This window comes from Pygocentrus nattereri, chromosome 2, assembly GCF_015220715.1.
Source record: "Pygocentrus nattereri isolate fPygNat1 chromosome 2, fPygNat1.pri, whole genome shotgun sequence".
Taxonomy (NCBI): Eukaryota; Metazoa; Chordata; class Actinopteri; order Characiformes; family Serrasalmidae; genus Pygocentrus; species Pygocentrus nattereri.
The window spans coordinates 18438389-18461289 of record NC_051212.1 but is presented as its reverse complement, the minus strand read 5'-3'; the positions used below and the strand labels follow the sequence as shown (position 1 = coordinate 18461289).

Below are 22901 nucleotides of genomic sequence, written 5' to 3'. Positions count from 1 at the left end.
TAATAATAATACATTATACCAAAATGCCCAAAACCTTTTCATTTCAGATTCCTTTATTGACCCCAAGGGGAAATTGCAGAAAATTCTAAATTTCAAAATTCAAATACTTTAAAATTTGAAATGGACTCACCTAAAATATGTCCTCTAGTCTAATATGGATCTTCATCTTCCTCAGACCTTGACAAATTATAACTAGATGTTGTAGCTACTTTCTTATACTTTTATTTCTATTACACATGGTATTGATGTTAATACGTGTAATTATAATTTTATTACGTGCAGTTTTACTGTTAACACCTGCCATTTTAATTCTGTTATATGTAGTAATGTTGCTAAAAAGTACAACTTTAATTCTTTAGCCCTATAGTTAATACGTGCCATTGTAAATCTAATACGTGGAGCATTCATGTAAACACGTGTGTAATGTTATTACGTGTTATTACGTGTAGCACTCACGTTGCTTTATTAGTACTTGTGGTTTTAATGTTGGCGCCTGCACTGCTAATCTAACAGAAACAAAGCTTGTAGTTCGTGTTTGTGACTAAATAAGAAGATGTATAACTTCCACAAGAACCGTCACGTCATAAATGTACGACTTTGTCACCATTTTGTCGTCATATTTTTATTACGTGAACGTGTTGTTTAACATCATAATGTGGGTCTCCCATTATTTAGATTTCTCTTATCACTAAATAATAATGCATGTAATTACATAGTAGTAAAGTACATGTAACTGTTGATGATGACCAGGGTAAATGATTACTGTCTTTTATAACTCGTTTCTCAGACTATCTGAGATATGCACCTGAGAAAAATATACTGTAGTTTTTTTTATTGGTGAAATAAAAATATATGGAAAAATATAAATAAAATTCCCCAGTGCTGCATTAAATTCTTACAGTGTTATTTTGTTTCAGGCTGAACGTAAATGAACACTGCATGTGGAAATCTGGGATCTTATTTATTTACAGAATTAGAGCAAAATGTGACTGTAATTTTAAAATGACAAAAAAAGAAGAAAATAGTGCAATTAAATAAGAGAATATACTAAACAGTGCAGTACGATTTCAAATGAAATTGTGAGATTGAGTGTAAAATATTTCTACTCTGAAGGACCTGAATGTGGACGGCTTGTTTAGGGATGGTGGTATAATGTTGTATAATGTTACAAAACAAACACTCTTCTTGGAGACATGAGCCTCTCTCTCTATCTCTCTCTCTCTATCTCTCTCTCTCTCTCTCTCTCTCTCTCTCTCTCTCTCTCTCTGTGTGTTTTGAGATTTGAAGTGAATTACACCAAATGATAGTGGAACCACTATTAGGCAGAAATAGTAAACACCAGGCTTATTATAGCATCTGCTATTTCCCTGAACGTAGAGATATTTTAAATAATTCCACACAAATTTGTTTAGGTTTAAATTGGTTGATAATTTCCAGATTTTTTTTGGACAAATGAAACAGATACAGTACCACAGCATGCACCATTATTCTGCAGTACATATAAATATGTTTTTTCCTTTATCTTGACCACAGAACTAAGAATGAGATAATTTAAGAAAACATTTATTCCAAAGAGAGAAATATTACATTTAGAAGCTGGTTTTTAATTCCACGCTGTTGCCTTTATAGTCATCTCCTCTACACATGCTAATGCTAACAACAGTATGCTAATGTGGCTTCATCAGAGAGGTTACAGATTATTATTAATAAATTCAGATCTACTGTTAAACGTGTACATAAATGGACGTAGATTCCTATTTTAATTTACCGTTTGGCATATAAAGTTGTGTCCATCCACTGTGTCCGTATTTTTAATTACGGCTTTAAAACCGTATTATAGGTCATTTAATCACAGTGTACATGGTAGATCCTAGACAATGCCAGGCCTATGTTTTCTGAAATAATGCTGCTGTTTTATCTGCCTGTGTAGTGAATTTTACTGGAAATAACCCCAAACCGCCGTGTTTGAGTTTTTTCCCATGGTCAGTCATTCTCCACCACAAAAAAAAAAAACAAAAGCCACAAAAACCAAAGAAGTCTAGCCAGACAGAAACGAAACACGAAAACAGCAAGAAAGCGAAAAAACAAATAAAACAAAATAGAACGGAATGTCCAGTCACGCCCAGTGATACAGGCCACATAGACCGCCTCTGACCTGTGATGTGTCTAATGGGACTGTGTGGTAAGTCTGTTTGTATCGTGGTCATTACTAAATCTGTGTCCTGTGTCTGTTAAATGAGCGGTTAGCAGCAGGACGGTTAGCCGAGCTCGTTGTTGGGGTTGGCCGGAAGTTGGAGGGCAGTAATGGCTGCAGTGAGTGGTCTCTCTGCCGGTGCTGGGGGGCATTTCGGAGCAGTTTTGGGCCGCCGAGCTAGTGCCTCGATCTCGATCCCCACTGATAGAACCACAGTGTGTTTTTAAAGCTCAGCACTAAAGCGGGGTCACCCAGGGGTCAGCGCGTCTGCGCCTCAGCCCGGCTAACACTCTTCAGAGAGAATCATTAAAACAACAACAACAACAACCGACTCCTCCAATGACGAGTTGAGCAAAGCGTTTAAACGCCCGTTCTGCCCAAGTTAGTGGAACACAGACCGTGTGTGTTGGTGGTCCCTGCAGAGAGGTGGAGCTCTCGCCTTCCGTTTGGAGAGGAGACTGCAGCACTCAGCTCTGCTGGCACGACAAACGCGATGTTCGTCATTATTTAGATATTAATAACGTAAGGAGAAACTTATTACAGTTTTATTACGTGTGTTTGTCCAGTTGGACCCGTGCGCGCTGTGAGGGCTCACTGTACACTGCTTGGCCTGTGTGCGCTGCTCTGTGATTGGCTTAAAACACGAAATATCGAGCTAGTGTAATTTCAGTTATTATGAAATAAACCATGCAGATCTTGTTACGTACACGTGCAGTTCTTTTCCGGTTGAGAGCCTGTGTTTGTGTGTGTGTGTGTGTGTGTGTGTGTGTGTGTGTTTGTGTGTGTGTTTGTGTGTTTGTGTGTGTGTGTGTGTGTGTGTGTGTGTGTGTGAGAGAGAGAGAGAGAGAGAGAGAGAGGGCGGCTGTTTATTAAACACAACATGCGTAAAACACAATGCAATCACATTAAGTTAATGTATTTCAGTATTTCAGAGGCTTGCTTGCCCGTCAGTGGGATGAGTGATGTAGCAGCAGTGCTGCAGGATTCGAGCACTTTTGTTCTGTATAGCTGTAGAGTAGTCGCAGGCACGGCGCATGCGCACTTAGGATTTGTTTTGTGTGGTTTAATTGTGTATGTACAGACAATTATAACCCGCTCTGTTGCAGGGCTCCTGTAGACCCCCACATGAGTCAGAGCAGGTGATAATATGAGCTGCTGCACAGAGGATGGTCGCTGTTAGATTCACTTCGCAACCTGTGAGCTAAATCTGCTAGACATCGTTTAAAAAGCCTTGGAGAGTTCAGGCCTGTTTGCTCCGTTTATCAGAAAGCGAACGCTGCGCGCGCTGCCTGCCTGTCAGTCAAAATTCTATTAAAATAAAATTCATTCATTCAAGATGTTTTTCCCTGCAGGAGAGGCCACTTAAGATGAGTTAACGCACGGCCTCAGAAAGATCTTCGGATTGCATTAAGACCTGAAGCTGCTTTAGCATTATATCAGTATATAACTCTCTCACTCTCACGGCTTGTGTATATATATATATATATATATATATATATATATATATATATATATATATATATATATATATATATAGTGTGTGTGTGTGTGTTTGTGTGTGTGTTTGTTTTTGTTTATTTATTTATTTGATTGCACTTATTTACTTACCTTTAAATATTTATTCACAGCTATGACCATTCGTTTCTACAGTCAGATTCTTCTCTGTGATGGACAACCAGTTGTATATGTTTTTTTAAAAGAACCCTTTAAAATGGTTCTCTATAGCAGAAGAAGGGTTACACTTTTGTGTTCCGTTCTATACAGAACCCTTTTTGCTAAGTGTGGTTTATTTGTTTTTTTTTCATCGTTATGTTGTATTTTATATTATTTTAGTGCTTGTTTCTCTTCTGAATACTGAATCAGTGAAATGTAGATGGTTTATGGCTCGTTGTCGTAAACTCGGACAACACTGACCTGCAGATTTACTAACGAAGTTAAAAGTCTGCTGCTGTGATTGAGACTGCGGTTCGCGCGTTGGACCGATTTTTCTGTATTTTTCTGTGACTAATTTGGCTGTTTCTCCTCTGTAGACGCTAAGGGCACCATTCGGGAGATCGTGCTGCCCAAAGGGCTGGACCTGGACCGGCCCAAGCGCACGCGCACCTCCTTCACCGCGGAGCAGCTGTACCGGCTCGAGCTGGAGTTCCAGCGCTGTCAGTACGTGGTGGGGCGCGAGAGAACTGAACTGGCCAGACAGCTCAACCTGTCCGAGACTCAGGTGAGAGAGGAGGAGACGGAGAGAGAGAGAGAGAGAGAGAGAGAGAGAGAGAGAGAGAGAGAGAGAGAGAGAGAGAGAGAGAGAGAGAGAGAGAGAGAGAGAGCACGGGCAGTACAGCTGCTAAAGCTTTAGGGTTTTCAGTCTGCATCGATTTTTTTTTTTAAATTAAAATTGTAGTTTATCTGCCACGACAGATAGTAGGCCCAGCAATTCACCCCTCATTCTTCTTTTTCTTCTTCTTCTTCTTCTTCTTCTTCTTCTTCGTTTTTTTTCCATATTTACATCCCCTTCCTTTTATTTTTTCTCCTTTTCACAAATATTTTAGAAATAGTTTTTCGTCTTCATCTTTCTCTTTCTTTTATCTGTTACTGCTTCTTTTTCTTTTTTCTCTTCATCTCCTCCTCCTTCTTCTCTTTCTTCTTTTTTTGTTTTCTTTTTAGACTTTTTCTTTTTGTTTTTCTTCTCCCCTTTTCCCTTCTTTTTCTTCCCCTTTCTTCTTGTTATTTTTTATGTATTTCTTCTTCTTGCTCTTCCTCTTCTTCCTGTTTTCCTCTTCTTCTTGTAGACAGTGATCTGTATCTAATTATGTTTCATGGTAATTAACGGTAATCTCTGTGTCTGTGGGTTAATGAAACAGAAGCGCTACAGAGCAGATACAACAATAAACACGCACGGGCTGATTTAATAGCGCTTCACGCAGGTTAGAGTCAGATTCAGTCCAACGCCTATGAGCGCTGAGGGTCTCCGCTCAGTGAGGAGCTGAAGACCCTCAGCTCTGGGCTGGTTATTGGAGTGGAGCTGCCTGGTGTGGAGGTGCTGATGGATCACCAGGAGCTCATGTGTCGCTGTGCGGTGGCGGAATGCTTTGTTTTATTTTAGTTAGTGTCTGTCATCGTGTTAGATTGAGGAACTACTGTGTACTTACACTGACGCGTATTAAAAAAACAGGCAAAACACGCAACAAACAAACAAATAAATAAGTAAGAAAGTAAGTAAGAGTATAGCAGCCTGTCCGTTTATCCTCCTGATCTCTGTTAGTCCTCAGTGGATCGCTGCCTGAAAGTGATGCAATGACGAGCCAGTTCCGCTGAATCCACATCGGCAGTGTTCACTTTTTCACGCGGGAATTCACAATAGGCTCTCAGCTTCAGCCGTAGTTTTCATAACTAGCCTTTGTTGAAGGGCGCGAGTCGATTTTTTCACTCCGTGGATTTAAATATTTACAATATGCATCAGTGACCTAAAAGTGTCCCGTGATTATAGCCTGATAAGGTCAAATTCCTCAATAATTGAAAACCTTTATGTATTATTTGACAGCATATAGGCATATTAATGACTGAATTACTTTTGAAGCATCAATAAATAAAACTAGCAGACACTACCCGGATGAATAATGCAGTGTTTAAGATCAGGGTGTCAAGAAAACAAGAAGACTGAGTAAAAGTTGAGCGCAGATGGAAACGCCGTGATGGATAGTTCAGTCAGACAAAGAGGGAAAAGTGTGAAGGTGTTGTCTGAAGTGGGTCTAATGGGGTTCCCACAGAAAATGTCGAGCCTTGAGAAGACGCTGTTTACACACCTAGCCAAACTTCGCACGAGAAACAGGAGCCCAGTGGGAGACGAAGCCCGACTTTATCAGACGCGTAAATGAATGTCCACCCTTTGTTTCACAGAGATCGAAGGTAAAATAGAAGAAAGCGATAAAAAGAAACGCGTGAATGTGGGACGCCCGAGAGTGGAAGCGCTGAACTCATAACTACTCACTCTCTGGGCCATAGTGGGTGGATCATCTCTGTCAAAAAAAAAGAAAAGAAAAAAAGGATTGCCGTCAACGTTCACGCCCTCCTTCAGTTACGTCACGAAACACGTTTTGTTACTATTCATTTAACACTAAAATAAAGGTTCTGTGCAGGTACATTTTTCGTTCATCAAGGTAAAAACTATGCAAATGTACTTTCAACAGTGGTTTTAAGGCCCAATCGTGTACCTTAAATAAGTTGTTGCAGATGAAAAGCACATATTTATACCTTTTCATAACCTAATGTTCTGAAATGTCTTAGACAGTGTTAGAACATATCATTTCAATGAATCTTGGTACAGTTATGTTCCTTGACTAAAAGTACTGAGATGTACCCTTGATGTACACTGATGTAAGCCAGTGACAAGAGAGGTACTGCGCCAGTGATAGTTTAGGACCTTTTTTCCTGAGAGTGAAACTGACGGTTCTGCACTCCCAAAGACAAAAACACGCTCTATATAGTATTGAACAAGGGTTTTTTGACTCGTAGCAAAGGTGGAATCCTTTATAATGCTATGTACACTCTCAGAAAAAAAGGTAATGGTATCCCACTTCTTACTGGAGTGGTACCCTCAAGAGTACATCATCAGTACCTTTAGTTGGTGAACATCATTGACCCATATTGACTCCAGCCTGTCTTTACTCTAGGTGTTTATTTTATCGTTCAAATTTAAAACTCTAGGTTATGAGAAGGTATAAATATGTTCCTTTCCCACAGTTGCGCACAACTGGACTTAAAACCACTGTTGTACTTTTGGGCACACATTTACATTGTTTGTATCCTGACGAACAAAAATGTACCATTTTTAAAAGGGTTCTTTCAAGAACCCGTTTTTCCGTCACAGACAAAGAGGCGTTTATGCATGGTTCTAAAGAGAACCATGACTTTACAAAAGAACCGAGGGAAAAAAACATGTTTAAGAGTGTACACGTAAGATGCAATATATTTTTGGCGTTAGTGAGAGAGAGAGAGAGAGAGAGAGAGAGAGAGAGAGAGAGAGAGAGCGCAAAGCGTGGGTGCTGAGTTGGGGGGAAATCTGAGGTTTGGTCATCACCAATATGTGTTCCTGGCAGAACTACTTTGTCCATCGTATTCTACACTTGTGTAAAACTGTTTTTCTCTGGCGCCAATAAACCCAGCAATTTCATTATTAACCGTCATTAATCGTTGATAAATCATACAGGAGGAGTTTCGCAGAGTAATGAAACCAGCTTTTATAGAAGCGACTTTGGCCCAACTCTCTTTTACGTGTTCCGTTTCATTGCAGCACTAGACTTACTCTCGAAAAACGGTGCGTCTAAATTCATCCCATCACGGGCAGGAACACCTGACGTGAAGATCACAAATGACCTAAGAGTTTCCCAAACAATGATGAGCCCAAACGCCTAGACCAGCCATAAACATGTAACCAGATGAAAACCAGATTTAAATCCTCACTTAAATATGCTATAAATCGTTTTTTTTTTTTTTTTGGGGGGGGGGGGGGTGCCGTTCACATTAAACAAATGTGGAAAGCGGTTTGGGGTAACAGCGCGGTCGTTTTTCCAGTGTCGTTTCAGTGTCATTGGGGCAGGTCTTCACCAGGTGGTGGCGCTGGTGGAGGTCTCGAGCAGTCTACAGGCAGACTGTTTGACATGAGACTCGTTTTCGATCTCTTTATTTTACTTTTATGCTTGGCGCATATTTGTGTGATTATTGTAAGTTTGTTTTAGTTGTTTTAGAGTTAAAAGTCGTAGCTACGGGCGCTGTCCTGGGTGCTGAAACATTCAACTTTATCTTTCATTTGATTGCGGTAGCGTGCTCATATAGGCTGCTCCTGTAAATATTTTATTTATAGAAATGATAAACAAGCAGGTATTTCACAATATTGAAAGAATGCGTTTCAAAATAAGCCTAAACCATCACGCGCGCTTTTAACGAGTTAACAGGATAGAAATCGGATGCAGTAAAGATAATAAAAAATACTTAAATTTGATGTTCTGGCATAAATGATGGCATATATTATAGCACATATAAAAACACAAGTTAATCAGTTGTTCAGTGATCTTGAAATGAACGACATTTACGGATGTTCTAGCCAAAAGTCACGTTTATGTTGCCAAAAATAAGCTGTTTTAGCTGTTATATAAACTAGAACAACGGTTTCACTTGTTATTAAAAGCCAGGAGCGCCTAAAGCAAACAGAACGAAGTTCAGTTTCACTGCTGTCCGCAAACAAAATAAAACAAAAATAAAAACGCCTAAGACCACCCATTGATAGCCAGTCGAATTTATTTCGTTAGGGTCGAAGGAACCGAATCAGAAACTAGTCCGATTGGCAGAGTGTGAATTGGACTGAAGCGTCCTGCGGTACCCTCCTGCCCTTTGACCTTACTCAGCGCTGTAGAACAAAAGCCTTTTCAAGGTTGAATGAAAACTGAAAACCGTAAAAGACGTCTTTTATGAATAAGACATCTAAATCGCTCTCCCTCTGAGGATGTTGACGCGCTCTGTTAACTTCCAGTTTTAAAGCTTTATAAAAGTCATATAGAGAGAAGAGAAGCGACTGTATACATTCCAATAAATCACACTTTCCACACGCAGACCTTGAGGGGAAAACGACTTCGTTGTCACTGGACTGCAGACGACTTTGAGGCCTTTCTTTTCCCGTGGGAGGAAAGTTCACAAATATGCAGAGATTCACTTTTTACTTTTTTGATTGACTTTATCAAATTATTTGAGTTTCGTGGGACGGCGCGCAGAGTCTGCGCTTCAAGGTCCCGCCAAAATATTTCATTTCTCCCAATGCATCCTGAAAGCATTCCTATTAGGAACACGCAGCCTTTTCTGCTAACGCGCTGAATTAAAGTTATTTAAAGTGCTTCATTTACAGAGAAGCTTTTGGGGTCGTTCCTCACATACTAGAGCAAAAAACGAGCTCGGCGAATCTGGAGAGCATTTGCATTTTCAATTTGGTGGAATGGCTTTTAAAATCTACTTGTGTTTTTAGGCAGCTAGTAAGTGCTAGCCTAATATTCAGCCTCATTCATATTCACTGGCCGTGATTCTCTCTCTCTCTCTCTCTCTCTCTCTCTCTAACTCTCTCTCTCTCTCTCTGGAAATGTTTTCTGCAGGCAGTTCAGGCCGTTTTTGTTGGTAATAGAGGTCATTTTATTTATTTTTTATTTTATTAAATAGGTGTGTGCAGGGCTGCATTCTTATATCAGCCTTACAGACTGAAGCGCGACTGTTGGGATGTGTTGCTGAATATCTGCGATATTTTCAACATCATGAAATGTGAAGTCCTCGCGCATTTTCGTTACAAGAGAGCCAAAAAGTTTTTCTCCACTTCTTTTCGTTTTGTCTCAGCTAATACGTGCGACTGAGGCGTTTCTCAGTGAGGGAGCCAAACTGGAGGCGGTGTCCGCGCTCAGCTCGTGTGCGCTGCTCAGCTGGACGCGGGGCAGCTTAACAGACCGTCTTCAGCCTGTCGACTGTTCCGCTCATGGCGAACTGTTCTTTGAGTGACCACAGTGTTTTTGCTGGGTTGCCAGTTGATCTCGTTTTCCTCTCAGCACCTTAGCTTGTTTGTGTAGCTGCAGGTTTGTTCTCGGATGAGAAGTTGCTGTGAAACTCTCGCCTGTCTCTCAGAAGCAGGCGGAAGCTGCGCATGCGCGTTATGCAGTCTGAGACAGGATCGGTCCTTACCAGTGGGAAGAGAAGCATGAACACGCTGCTCATCAGAGACAGAGCAGATCAGAGCATCCATCAGACTTTACTACAGTAAACACGGCTGCGCGGTTCTTTCTTTCTTATATTAGATATTAACGTCTATTACAGTTATAACACAAGGTTATAAAGCTAACATTATATAAACATACATAGATGATTTATATGTTCATCTATTAACAGTAAAACTTCTCCAACCAGTCGGCCTCAGGCTTTACTGATGGACTGAGCTCCGAAAACCCGCAGCCACCCGGCTCAGCGGCTCAGCAGACAAGACTGGACTGACTTACTGACTTTCTTTCTTTCTTTCTTTCTTAGTTCTACCTCCTTTCCTTTTTTATTTACTTCTTTTTTTTCTTTATTATTTTCTTTTCCCCTTTTCCTTTCTTTCTTTCTTTCTTTCTTTCTTTCTTTCTTTCTTTCTTTCTTTCTTTCTTTCTTTCTTTCTTTCTTTCTTTCTTTCTTTCTTTCTTTCTTTCTTTCTTTCTTTCTTTCTTTCTTTCTTTCTACCTCCTTTCCTTTTTTTATTTACTTCTTGTTTTTTTCTTTATTATTTTCTTTTCCCCTTGTCCTTTCTTTCTTTCTTTCTTTCTTTCTTTCTTTCTTTCTTTCTTTCTTTCTTTCTTTCTTTCTTTCTTTCTTTCTTTCTTTCTTTCTTTCTTTCTTTCTTTCTTTCTTTTTTCTTTAATCCTACCTTGTTTCCTTTCTTTTATTTCCTTCTTGTTTTTTTCTTTATTATTTTCTTTTCCCCTTTCCTTTCTTCCTTCTTTCATTCTTTCTTTCTTTCCCTTTTCTATCTTCCTTCATGGCTTGCTTTCTTCCTTCCCTCTTTTCTTTGATTTGATCTTTTTTCCTTTATATTATTTCTTCCTAGTTTCTTTCTTTCTTTCTTTCTTTCTTTCTTTCTTTCTTTCTTTCTTTCTTTCTTTCTTTCTTTCTTTTCTTTAGTTCTACCTCTTTAGTTCTAATCTTTCTTTTCTTTTATTTCTTCCTTTTTTCTTCATTATTTTCTTTTCACTTTTTCTTTCTTTTTCTTTCTTTCTTTCTTTCTTTCTTTCTTTCTTTCTTTCTTTCTTTGCTTTCTTTCTTGTTTCCTTCTTTTCTTTCTTTATTTTTCTTCCTTCCTTCTTTTCTTTCTTTAGTTCTACTTTTTTCACTTTTCTTTCTTTCTTTCTTTCTTTCTTTCTTTCTTTCTTTCTTTCTTTCTTTCTTTCTTTCTTTCTTTCTTTCTTTCTTTGCCCAGTGAAAGGAAGTTGTAGCAGAGTTGAGAATCAGATCTGAGTCTGAGGAGACACACAGACTCTGTACAGGCATGACTGAGATAAATGAGTTTGGGAACATCCTCTAACTCCACTGTTTATAAAACACAGATTAGTCTGTTCCTGTTTCAAACCTTCCTAGAATCCCAGAGAGGAGCCAACGAGGCCAGGATAAATACCCATCATAGATGATCGTATTTCCTGCATGTGTGCATTCATGGAAATAGATGACCGTGCATCCTAATGAGATTAACCTGTTGTGGAGCGGTAAAGCATGTTTCCCTAACTTACTTGCAGACCACTCCGGGTTCTAAATCAAATCCTCAAAGAATAGTGTTCACCCACACAGGTGTTTGTAGTGGTGGAGACTCATTAGACTTGGATAAGATAGATTCAAATGGATATTCTCAGATATAAATGAGAGAATATCTTTCAGAATAGGATTTCTCCAGCCTCCCTCCCCAGCAGGTGGCTCCCCGCTCCAGTGTAACACAGCAGGGAACCCGGGACACAGACTGCGTATCGACCAGTTTTCATAAAACAGTGCAGCCTGCTAAACTGAGCTACTCATACACTATAGGACATAATCACGTTATTATCTGGTGTTTTAGAATGATTATAAATGTGAGCCGTGTTGCATTTGGTTCATGGGGGAATTCCTTTGAGTTCCTTTTATGCTGACAGAGCTGAATTCTCTGGCATTTTCTCTTACATTATCCGTACTTCAGTGATGTTTAACTAACTTTTTAACAAAGAAACTAGCTTGACAAATCATCTTGTTCATAAGCATCAGTATATAGTCCTATTGCAATAGGCCTACTTCTTAGAGGAGTACCAGTCTATAACAATGTCTTTACCTGTGAAGTACAAGTGAGATCTACTTTGTTTTTCTTTAACCTGCAAATAGTCTGGTGGTCTTTTCCATTTTCCATCAGTCAATATGATTCCTCTGTAAATATGATGGATGAGTGTTAAAGGGTTACTTCTGTTTTAATGCATTCTCTTTCTGCTGCCTTTGTAGTGTATGGTCGATTACCACAATCAGTCCATGTGTTCCATATTGTTCCCTGTGCTTAGAAAAAGAGAGCAAATCCATTGATTCAAAATTCATTTAGATGATTTAATGATCATTAACAAATAAGCAGTTCATCAAAGAAATTGTGAAGATATCATGTTGATTCAGACCTGCACATTCTGCCACACTCTAATAATACTTTTGAATGCTGGAGCGAGATGGTAAAAAGTAGTTCTGGTTACTCACCTAAGGCTTAGACAGAACCCTGTAAAAAGCATTAGGTTAGAACATCTCACAAATTCTTCTGTTTCCTCTGAAAAACTTCTCTGAAAGAATTAATTTTGCAATTTACAGCTTAATTTACAAATATGTTTAATCAAAGAATCCCTTAAATCCCTTAAATCCCTTATGTCCTGACAGAATCCAGCCACTGTCTATTGATTTCTGTTGAAAGGATGCTTCAAATTAATACACATGTGGCAGAGAGAGATGCTGAAAAATGCTGGAGTATTACTTTAGTGTTTTAGGCAGAATCTATGAAAGGAGACCGTTTGCTATCAGCATTGCCATTCGAGCATGAGAAAGCAATATGTGCTACGTTGCTAAAGTGGCCATTCCCATACATGTATATTTATAGTTTTCAGGAGAAAATTTTTTAATTGCCAATGCAAAAAAAAGCTTTAAATCCTGTTTACAGGCAGGATTTTCACCTGCACTTCACACAACAAATCAAACAAACGTTCTGTATTAGAACTACAGCAGTGGTGTCTGCTCTGCTCCGCTGAAATGTTGGTCTTTTTCCTCACTTTCCCTCCTTGTTTTCTCCTGCTGTTATACGAGCAGAGATTTGGGAGCATTTGCATTTAGCATATTATTATTATTATTATTATTATTATTATTATTATTATTATTATTATTATTATTAATAATAATAACAACAACAACAACAACAATAATAATAATAATAATAATAATAATAATATATCCCCATGTGAAGTTCAGAAACACATTCAACTTACTTATTTTCACAACCCACTGAAACTGGACAGGCTTTAACTACTGACTCTCGATTATCTTTGTGTATACACTGATTCTTTCTTCATATATTTGTCTAAACAGACCTGACAAGTATGCAATATTATTAACAAATTAACAACCAGAGGATGTGAACATAAGAATAATAATAAACAAAAAATGCTTTAAATTAAGGCGCAGTTCAGTTAAGGTATAAAAAGAGCCATAAAGAAATGCTTATGTATATGTGCAGTGTTTGAGAAGATAGACAATACTGTGTACAAGTCATCAGAGAAAATGATCTGTAAAGCTATTTAATTTGGCAGAAAGCATTTATTTGCTGAATAAAAACACTGACATTAGACTAAATATAAATAAACAAATAAACCATCAATTACAATTTTTATGTGTGTGTGTGTGTGTGTGTGTGTGTGTGTGTGTGTGTGTGTGTGTGTTAGTTTATCCATTTCCAAATCTTTCCTCAAGGCCATGCAGTATTTATAGTTACTATTAAGGACCTGCTTCAGTTAATCACTATATTAAATTAAATCAGGTGCTGCTGATGGAATATAGCAAATTCTTACAATAGCTGGAGATAGACTGCAACTACAGAACACAGGAACCAAAACTTGTGTTCTTGTGTGTTCATTGATTTAACTCAAAATCAATTTGTATTCATGATTATGTAAATGTTTGTATATATATATATATATATATATATATATATATATATATATATATATATATATGTATGTATGTATGTATTTCAGTATTATATAATGTGACTAACTACATATCATGTATCAGAATACAGTCAGAAACAAAGAAAAATCAGAATAACAACGTGAGTGAAAAGTAGAATCATCGGTACCTCCTGGTCAAATTCCATGACTTGTAAATTTTATAGAAAATAATGTAACCTAAGAGGACACACTTCTGTACATTTTAATGAACAAATGAACAACAATGCTCATTTGCTCAAATTAATATATTGGAAAAAAAAAAATTATGGCACATTTTATACTTTTATACTTTGTTTTATTTTTTCCAATATGTTAAATACAGCAAATAAAGAGACATTGTGCATAGAAATATAAGGAAAATGACACATTTAAGTGTGTTCTCTGTAGAGGGTGTGTGAACTTATTTTCACTTCAACAACACACAGGATTTGTCCAGATAGGAGTATTAAAATTATTGTATACAACTTTTTATATTAGTTAATATTATAAGTGTGTAATAACAACATAACTATGTTTTACTTGTTAAAATTTTGTTTCTATTTGTTGACAATGAATTGCTATCATAGTGGTGTGTGTGTGTGTGTGTGTGTGTGGTCTTTACTTTTGAGCAATTTGAGAGTTTGTCTGTTACATTGTATCATTCCATTGTTGTTTTCAGTCCACCTATGATAAAGCCATGGATTTAATGGTTGAAGAGTTGCTTAAACTGCTTTAATCCAGGAACAAGTGAGAAAAGAGCGAGAGACTGAAATCATTTCCCTGAATCCCGTTTTGCATTTTCTTTTACAAGTCAAATCTGTACAAATGATTTTCTAGCGCTTCCAAAAGATGAAATATAACATGATTTTGAGTGGCTTATTTGCTTTAGTGAAGGCTCACTTCAGTTACATTAAATTGCTCTTGTGTATTAGGGAGTTAATGCAGCATGTCGCTGCTTGACTTTCAACCTTTGAAAATCTCTATTTTTTTTTTAAACGTGCACTCATGTGTAGATGGTAAGCAACAGTATTAAACATGTTTACTAAATCTCTGTACACTTACTAGAGACATAATTGTGTAAGTCCTTGGACCTCATTTGAAGAGGATTGACCCTGGGATTTGCACGTGTACCCAGATTGAAGGACGCTAGGTGCTGCGGTTTTGAGTGTGTCCGTTATGTGGGCACATATGAGTCTGTACAGTTTGATTATGTGGTATGGACTTCAACGGCAAATAGTAGTGCTGAACTCAAAAGTCGTACTCAAGAGTATGAGCATAATAAAGTCTGGCCCGCTCACCAGTAAAGGTTTTAAGTTTTAAAAAATAGCATAGAATTTTTACGTAGAAGTGCAAAAAATTTCCTCAATCTAAAAAAAAAAAGAAGATTCTGTTTTGGGCATCTAGAAAGATGGTGCAGTAGTATGCATATGTTTGGGGGCTGCTGCTCAAATACATGTTTTGTTATTTGAAAATAAATGAACACATCCTCTACAGAGAACACACTTCTGCATATTCACAATTACTGTTTTTGTGCTGAATTTAACATATTAGGGAAAAATTTATGAAACTTAAAATGTGAGCAAATGTTATACTGAACAAAAAATAGAAATTGTGTGCTAAAAGTAGCAGAAAAATTATATATTTAGGTTTGTTTTTGTTCAAATTTTACTTAGAAATTCAACAAAACCTTTACATAACACTGTCCTAAACCATATTTCACAGACACTGTTGTTACCTGTAGATTATAAATTAGTCCATGCAGTGTTTTTAAAACGTCACTGCCTTTACAGAAGAGTCACAAGAATTTAACATGTCCTTAAGTGACATGTTCTTTTAGAGGCTGCAGTTGTTTGCTCCAACCAAGCATGACCACTTTTTGAATATCCTATCAGCTGTTTAACGACCAAGCCCAACTAAAATGTAATCAGCACAGACATACTTTTAAGAATACAAGTGTAAAACATGCGATCACATGCCATTTCAGGATATACTTCACATATGATCACATGAAACAAGTGTGAGTTTTCTGTTCAAGGACACTAAAATGAACATCAGCAGAGAACAGGCTTACTTAACAACACATAAAATTGCCTGTTCATTTGTGCCTCTCACTCTTTTGCTGGCAGATTTTTGCATACAGACAGTATCTCTGGGTAGGGGAGGGGACCCATGCCGTGTTGGTTAAAGAAAGCCTCTTAAATCGGGTAAACTCTAGCTTCAACAAGGGCTGGCACACCACCCTGAGCCAGTCTGTGTGCCTCTATTGCTGGTAATGCCATAAAAATTGGTCCTAAGCTTGATGGATAACACCTCTGTTTTGAAACATCAGCTTGTCTATGAGGCTAATGCCCTCCTGCTGACCCCTCACTGCCTCCTGCCTCAGTCAGCTGGGCAGACAAATGCAATGGTGGCATCTAGACCACTAGTTTTGCTGATGCCTTGGGGGAAAAGTTTGCACGGCTTGACTTGGTGATTCTGTACACAATGTGTAGGATAGATATGCAGTCATCCTGAGCGTCACGGTCAACACGTCCTTTAAATAGAACGTTTGCTCAGAGGATGTATTAACTGATTTTCAACAAAGAATGTAATTTGACTGGGGTTGTTCAAACTTTTGTATACAACAGTATATAATACATGGGCCAGGTTAAGATAGAATTGCATAGAAGTTGTTTGAGGAATAATTTTTCATGCCATTTCTAAAATGTTATATTTTTAATGCATGCCATTGTGACGAGATTTTATTAAGTCATTTTGGAGCATTGTATTCAATACATTCATCACAATGGACAATTGTAAATAATTGTAAAGGTTTCTAAAAATGAAATGGCCTTGTCCCAGAAATCATATGTTCAGGTTCAATAGGTGTAAATTATAATAAAAATTATAATAAAATTGAAATATTCCGAGAACACCGAATGTACAATGGGAGCAGACTTAGCGTCATGTCTCCAGCTCCAGCCTACACATCACCTGACTGGTGAGGAAAGTGAATGCTGTACTGTATGCTACTGTCCACATCACCCAGATAGACAGTGCCTAATGTAACTAACGTAATGTCTGGATACTGGGAAGCTCACTGAGCAGTGTTTGAGATGAATACTGAGACAAAGAGAGACTGAGAAATAGCCAGAAGGAGAGCAAGAGATGATTGTGTGCACATACTAGAGCTAAGTAAGGGTAATGCAGATGCCAACGCAGAGTCTGTCAAGAGTGAACAAAGTATGGTGAGACACAAGTAATCTACACTAGCTTTGCTGTTTCTTGTATCTTAAAACAAATGTTTAGTGATTTTTATTGTGACAAATAATTATAGTTCATATTTGTATGTTGTTATCAGGGAAACAATCCCTCTTTTGAAAGAAATTGCCTTCTATTTTCTACTTTATTTGTACAAATTTATTTATTTGTATAAATCAAATATACAGAAATACTGCAAACTAAGATATTGGGGTGGGCTATAAGATCAAATGTATTGTTATCAATAATTGAGAGATTATATTATATTGTGTCACAAAGTTTTTTTATTACAAAAAGAGCATAACTAATCCTGTTTTATTCAATTTAGTGCAGCACCGTCTGTGAAACATTGTATAAGTGATGCATATTGTGATGCATATTGTCCTATTGTGCATCCCTGTTATATTACATCACCAAGCTTTTCATATAATATAATTACCTACTATTCACAGTTTCTATTGATGTAATTTCTAATATTCTATTTTTAAAAATATTTTATTTAAATGGAGAAAACATTAATAATCACCAACAATTATATATTTTCAAGATTAAGAAACATTCTGAATATTATTATTTACTTTGGCACGCAGTCATGGGCTGTGTTTAGTCAGTTGACTGTGTCACAGCAGGGTCAAAAGTTCAGCTGTGCTGTGCAGTGTGTGTGTGCAGCATCGTTTTGGCAGTGTTCAGCTCATTCTGCGAGTGCTGTGGCATTGATCTAAGGTCAGCTTTTGCTGCTCAAATCCTTCTGTTCAAACCCTTATCTTTACAAGAAACTGCTCTCAGATCAGCGTAAAAGGGAGATTGTGTGTGTGTGTGTGTGTGTGCGTGTGTGCATGCGTGCAGGCCCGTCGTGTCACTGTCCGGGCAGTCTGTAATGCAATTACCTGATTGGATCAGGCAGAACAGAAACCTGTTAGATCCGGAGGATGCATTCACCAGCAGAATACAAGCTAGACATAAGACTGGCAGACTCTATTTTACTCAGCTCCGTTTCTGATTTCAAGCCCAGTAGTTACTTTGCACATTATTTTGTATGTTTTAGATACAACATATACATACATATACACATATATATATGTGTGTATGTATGTGTGTGTGTGTGTGTGTGTGTGTGTATGCCACAAATTTTGCACAAGTTGTAATATTTTAAACTCTGCAATTTAGTTTTTGACAATACATTGAGCAGTGTATATGGTTGAGTGACCAGTGGAGGAGCTGTTGCTCAAAACAGCGAGCGCCATCCTCTCAGTCTCTGACCTTATACTGTAAGCCTAATTGTCTTATCTAAACCACAACACCTTAGGCACTAGGGGCAAGCCCTTTTGCTATGGGTGGGGGCAGAGCACTAATAATAGTCCAAGTGCTTTTGTGCTTAGGCGGATTATGGAGCCACATCTACCAGCGATTTGATAAGACACAGTTGACCCTTGGCTGGCTTCGCCATGTGTTGCAACAATGACAGGGCCATGGATCAGGCCATGATAAGGCCAAGAGGGTGAGCAGGTGAGCAGGTAAAGCAAGTAGGAGGAGGAGAAGCATGAGCAGCAAAGATGGAGGTCTGGGTGGATTTGATGAACAATAACAGCGAAGGGAGAAGAAGGCAGAAGGTAGACAGAGATGAGATGGGGTTGATTGAAAGAAAAATGAGCATTGGAGTAGGGTCAGGCACTTCACGCCAAACGCATAAACACATGGTAGGTCAACTTCTTTCCCACCCAATCACTCGTATTTAATCGACTCCCCATCAGCTCTCGTAAGTTTGGTTCAAACTCTACAATTTGCAATGGTTTTCTGTTCCCAGGCCACAGTTCAGCCCCAGTGTCAAATTTAGAGGTCAGACAGGAGTTTTAAAGTGTTTTGTTCATGCAGCATGACAGAGTAAGTGCCCCTGCTCTCCTGGGTTCTAATAAAGGTCACACAGCTTCTAGTTCTTCCTTTGACGCTGAGTTTATGAGCACCCTCTGGGAGGCAGACTCATCTTTGCCAATCATGCACTGCAATTCTCACAGTGTGACATGGTAAAAGATGTCATGTTACCATGGACTCATCATAAAATATGGAGCCCTGTAAAAGATTATATAGGCTGAATCACACTTAAATGAGCCACATGACCGCATTTGCCCTCAAGTGCACTTCATATTACAGCTGCATTCAGGTTATTTCATATACATGCACTGAAACCTATAGAGACTGGAAAGCATTTATGCTTTGAACTCAAGGAAAAGGGATAACTGCTCTTGCATCTAAAACATACCCATGACTTCCCACTTAAATAAACAGTTTGTGCAACTAATTGGCCTAGATAAAGGCAAGGAGGAAAATCTGGAGTAGCCAGCCCTTAAGAACCACACTGACCTCCAATCTCCACTGAATGGTAGAGGTCATGAAGCGGTCACCTAATAACTAGAACGCATCGTGTTCCACATAGCCGGCTGTTATCACATGTATAGGATCAACAGGGTGCTGAGCAGGGTGCGTTAGCGTGTTAGCGTGTTAGCCTTTGCATGGGTCATTGAAAGGTCAGCAGCAGGTGTCCCTCTCGCTTTGGATTTTCGCCTGTCGGGTCACTCTAAAAGATTAAAGTTCCGCAGTTATTAGTTATCCACTTCACCTTTCAGGCTGTGCCAAGCTCAGCAACTGACAGGATATTATGGACAGTAATTCTCAATGGCTGAAATTCTGCAATTATACTCAACTGAGTGGATAGGAGTGCACGTCTGATCAAGAAAGGATTGAAGAACAAATGAAGATCACGCATCTTTCTTTGTTTTTGTATATTCCATATGAGATATGCCAACATTTGTAGCAAGATATCGGGAAGACACGAGCTATAACATCATGATCAGCTGTTAGGACCTAGTTCTTCTCATTTTGTTGTATTTTGTTTTTGATGTTTTCCTCTTTTCATAAAGAAGAACACCACACAAAGGATGTCAGCTGAATTTTTAGCAGAACATGACCCATGATATACTGTCTTTTTAATAGTACATCACTCTTCATATTAAGTGCAATGCTAAGACATTACTAGAATCATGGAGGAGGACATCATTAGACAATGAGCTGCAGCTTGGCTCTGATTGTTTTCTGTTTTCATTTCTATTGCTTTAATTTAATTCATTCTTTTTGTTAAGTCCTTTTGCTAATATGTCTTTCTTCCTATAAAACATAACATCATGCAGAAAAAAATTATGTAAAAAGTAGATTATACATTGTGTATAAATGCAACATACTGCAGTTTGCAGTCAATGCACCAAGCGGAATGAACAGCAAGCCCTAACAGTGTGCACATAGTGAAGCATGTACTGCAGCTGCGAAATGGAGAGGATTGGAGCAGAGAGAGAGAGAGTGAGAGAGAGAGAGAGAGAGAGAAAGAGAAAGAGAGAGAGAGAGAGAGAGAGAGAGAGCGCAAATCCAGGTCACGCAGATCTCTCTATGTAATCTCTGCCCCAGCGCTGAACCCTGGATCCCATTAAAGCGGATTTCATTCCAATAGTGTACATGTACAATGCCGGAGATTTCCTTTCTTCTCTCCTCTCCTCTTCTTTTTCATCCTCGTTTTGTTCCCCCTCTACAAAACCATGGACTTTCCTCCTCGTGCCTGCCTCTGCCATATGAAAGGTGGCCTAAGCCCCTCCCACTGAGTCAGCCTGCTGGAAATGAGTGACAGTCAGTTGGTAGGGGCCTATAGAGGACTGTCTGGTGGGCTGTATTTGTGTTTATGCTGCAGAAAACATATATATTTAACAGAAGATTACGCAAAAGTCTCCAACACTGTAAAAAATTATATTGATCATCCTTTGCCTTTATTTCTGCTTGAGACTTGATTTCAGTTGTTTTAAAGAATCTGCAAGAATCTGATGCATTTTCTGCTTCTCATGATTCACATAATCCCAAATATGTTCAGCGATGTTGAGGTCTAGACTGGGGTGGCCAGTCCACTGCGCTCAGGACACCAGCAGCTTCTTTGTTTCATCTGAAAATGTCCTCCTTTTTTCCTTTTCTCAGTGAAGGCTTCCTGAGAGCTACACATCCTTTCAGACTCATAGCACTAAACACTAGTGGATTTTTTCAAATCTGAAGGAAGAGTGAAGCTTGATTTTCTTCTCTCTCTCAAAGATGGAAGCTTTCAGTGCTGTTTATCTGATGGTAACAGTTCTGGTGGTCTACCAGGTCTTACACCTGGTTGTTAGGAGTCCCATTCACTCTTTGTCTTCTCCAGTTTTTTTCCACTTACATCATTTTGACTTTCTCCTTCTTAATGCAAGTGGATTATCTTATATATAATCTCCTCAAATATATCGCCTGAAAAATAAACAACTTGTACTCAGTTAAAGTTTGATTGAAAATAAATTAAGGGTAGTCTCTGACTTTTGTACAGTACTGTATATCTGAAAGGTGTAGTGCAGTAATTTACAATCTCATGCTAAATATCAAGATACTTAAATTGTTTGTTTTGGGGTTTAGAACATAGCAATATGTGGAGGGTCCTTCACCCCTTAAATGCATAGAATTATTACATTGTAAGGCTTATTATTTACTTAGAATTGCGTGGAAAACAACACATACTTACTGAGCTGTTCTTCAGTTATAAGAGTATTTAAATAAATAAGTGTTTAAAAGCTCCAAAGAATTGTTTTTGATAGCATTTTTATCTTTGACTGTGAAAGTGCCTGAAGATTCTAGACCAGTGTTTCTCTGGTCCTGGGGAACCCTTGTCCTGCATATTTTGTTTTCACTGTTTTCCAACATCTTATTCCATTAATAAGATTCTGCTAATTAATCAATCTTTGTGAGTTTAAGTGGGTGTTAAGACTAATCTGTGTATGGTAGAGGAACCATTGTGCTAGTGCTGCATTCATATCATGGGCAATGCTTGAATATAGTCTTTCACTCATTCTCTCTCTGTCAATCTCTTTCTGTCTGTCTGTCTGTCTCTCTCTCTCTCTCTCTCTCTCTATCTCTCTCACTCACACTCTCACACACACACAGAGTGAATATGTGTTTGTTTAGATAAAGAGTGTGGCATCAGCATGCTCAGAGAGATCACTAACAATCTCATTATCCACACACTAATGGCCGAGCTGGAGCCATGATCTCAGTGCCTTTGCCTGCGCGTCCACTCCTTTCTTAAAGCGGATTCCCTCTGCACTGTCTGATGAGCCTCTTACTGAGCACACACAAGCTTATTCCACTTACTGCACACTAGCATGAGAACAGCCTTCTCTGAAACCAAATACATTCTGTGTGTTGTGTATGAGCCAAAGTGTGTGTGTGTGTGTGTGTGTGTGTGTGTGTGTGTGTGTGTGTGTGTGTGTGTGTGTGTGTGTTTTGTTTTCATATATTTCTTGAATATAAATGTCCAGACTTTGTTTACAACCCAGAGAAAATGAAGCTAACGCAGCCTACAATACCAGGTCTAATATTGTTATTATCATTACATTTGTATTATTAATTGTATTTTTATGTATTTATATATATATATATATATATATATATATATATATATATATATATATATATATATATATATATATATATATATATATATAATGTATGTCAATAGGAATGCTTCAAAATTATTTCACATCGGGGCGTCCAATCTTATCCACAAAAGGCCGATGTGGGTGCAGGTTTTTGTTCCAAACAAGAACAGCACACCTGATTTCACTCATTTAATCAGTTAGTCCTGAGCTCCTGATTTGTTACAGTGAAAAGCCACACCAGCTTTT

The 22901-nt window shown here is 38.3% G+C and overlaps 1 protein-coding gene across 1 annotated transcript in view; it reads left to right on the top strand.

Moving 5' to 3' along the window:
- vax2 (ventral anterior homeobox 2) overlaps positions 1-22901 on the top strand; it is a 32875-nt gene that overhangs the window by 1245 nt on the left and 8729 nt on the right. The window contains exon 2 of the mRNA XM_017683036.2: positions 4225-4412. Coding sequence (XP_017538525.1) covers positions 4225-4412 — 188 coding nt within the window. The remainder of the gene's footprint in view (positions 1-4224; positions 4413-22901) is intronic.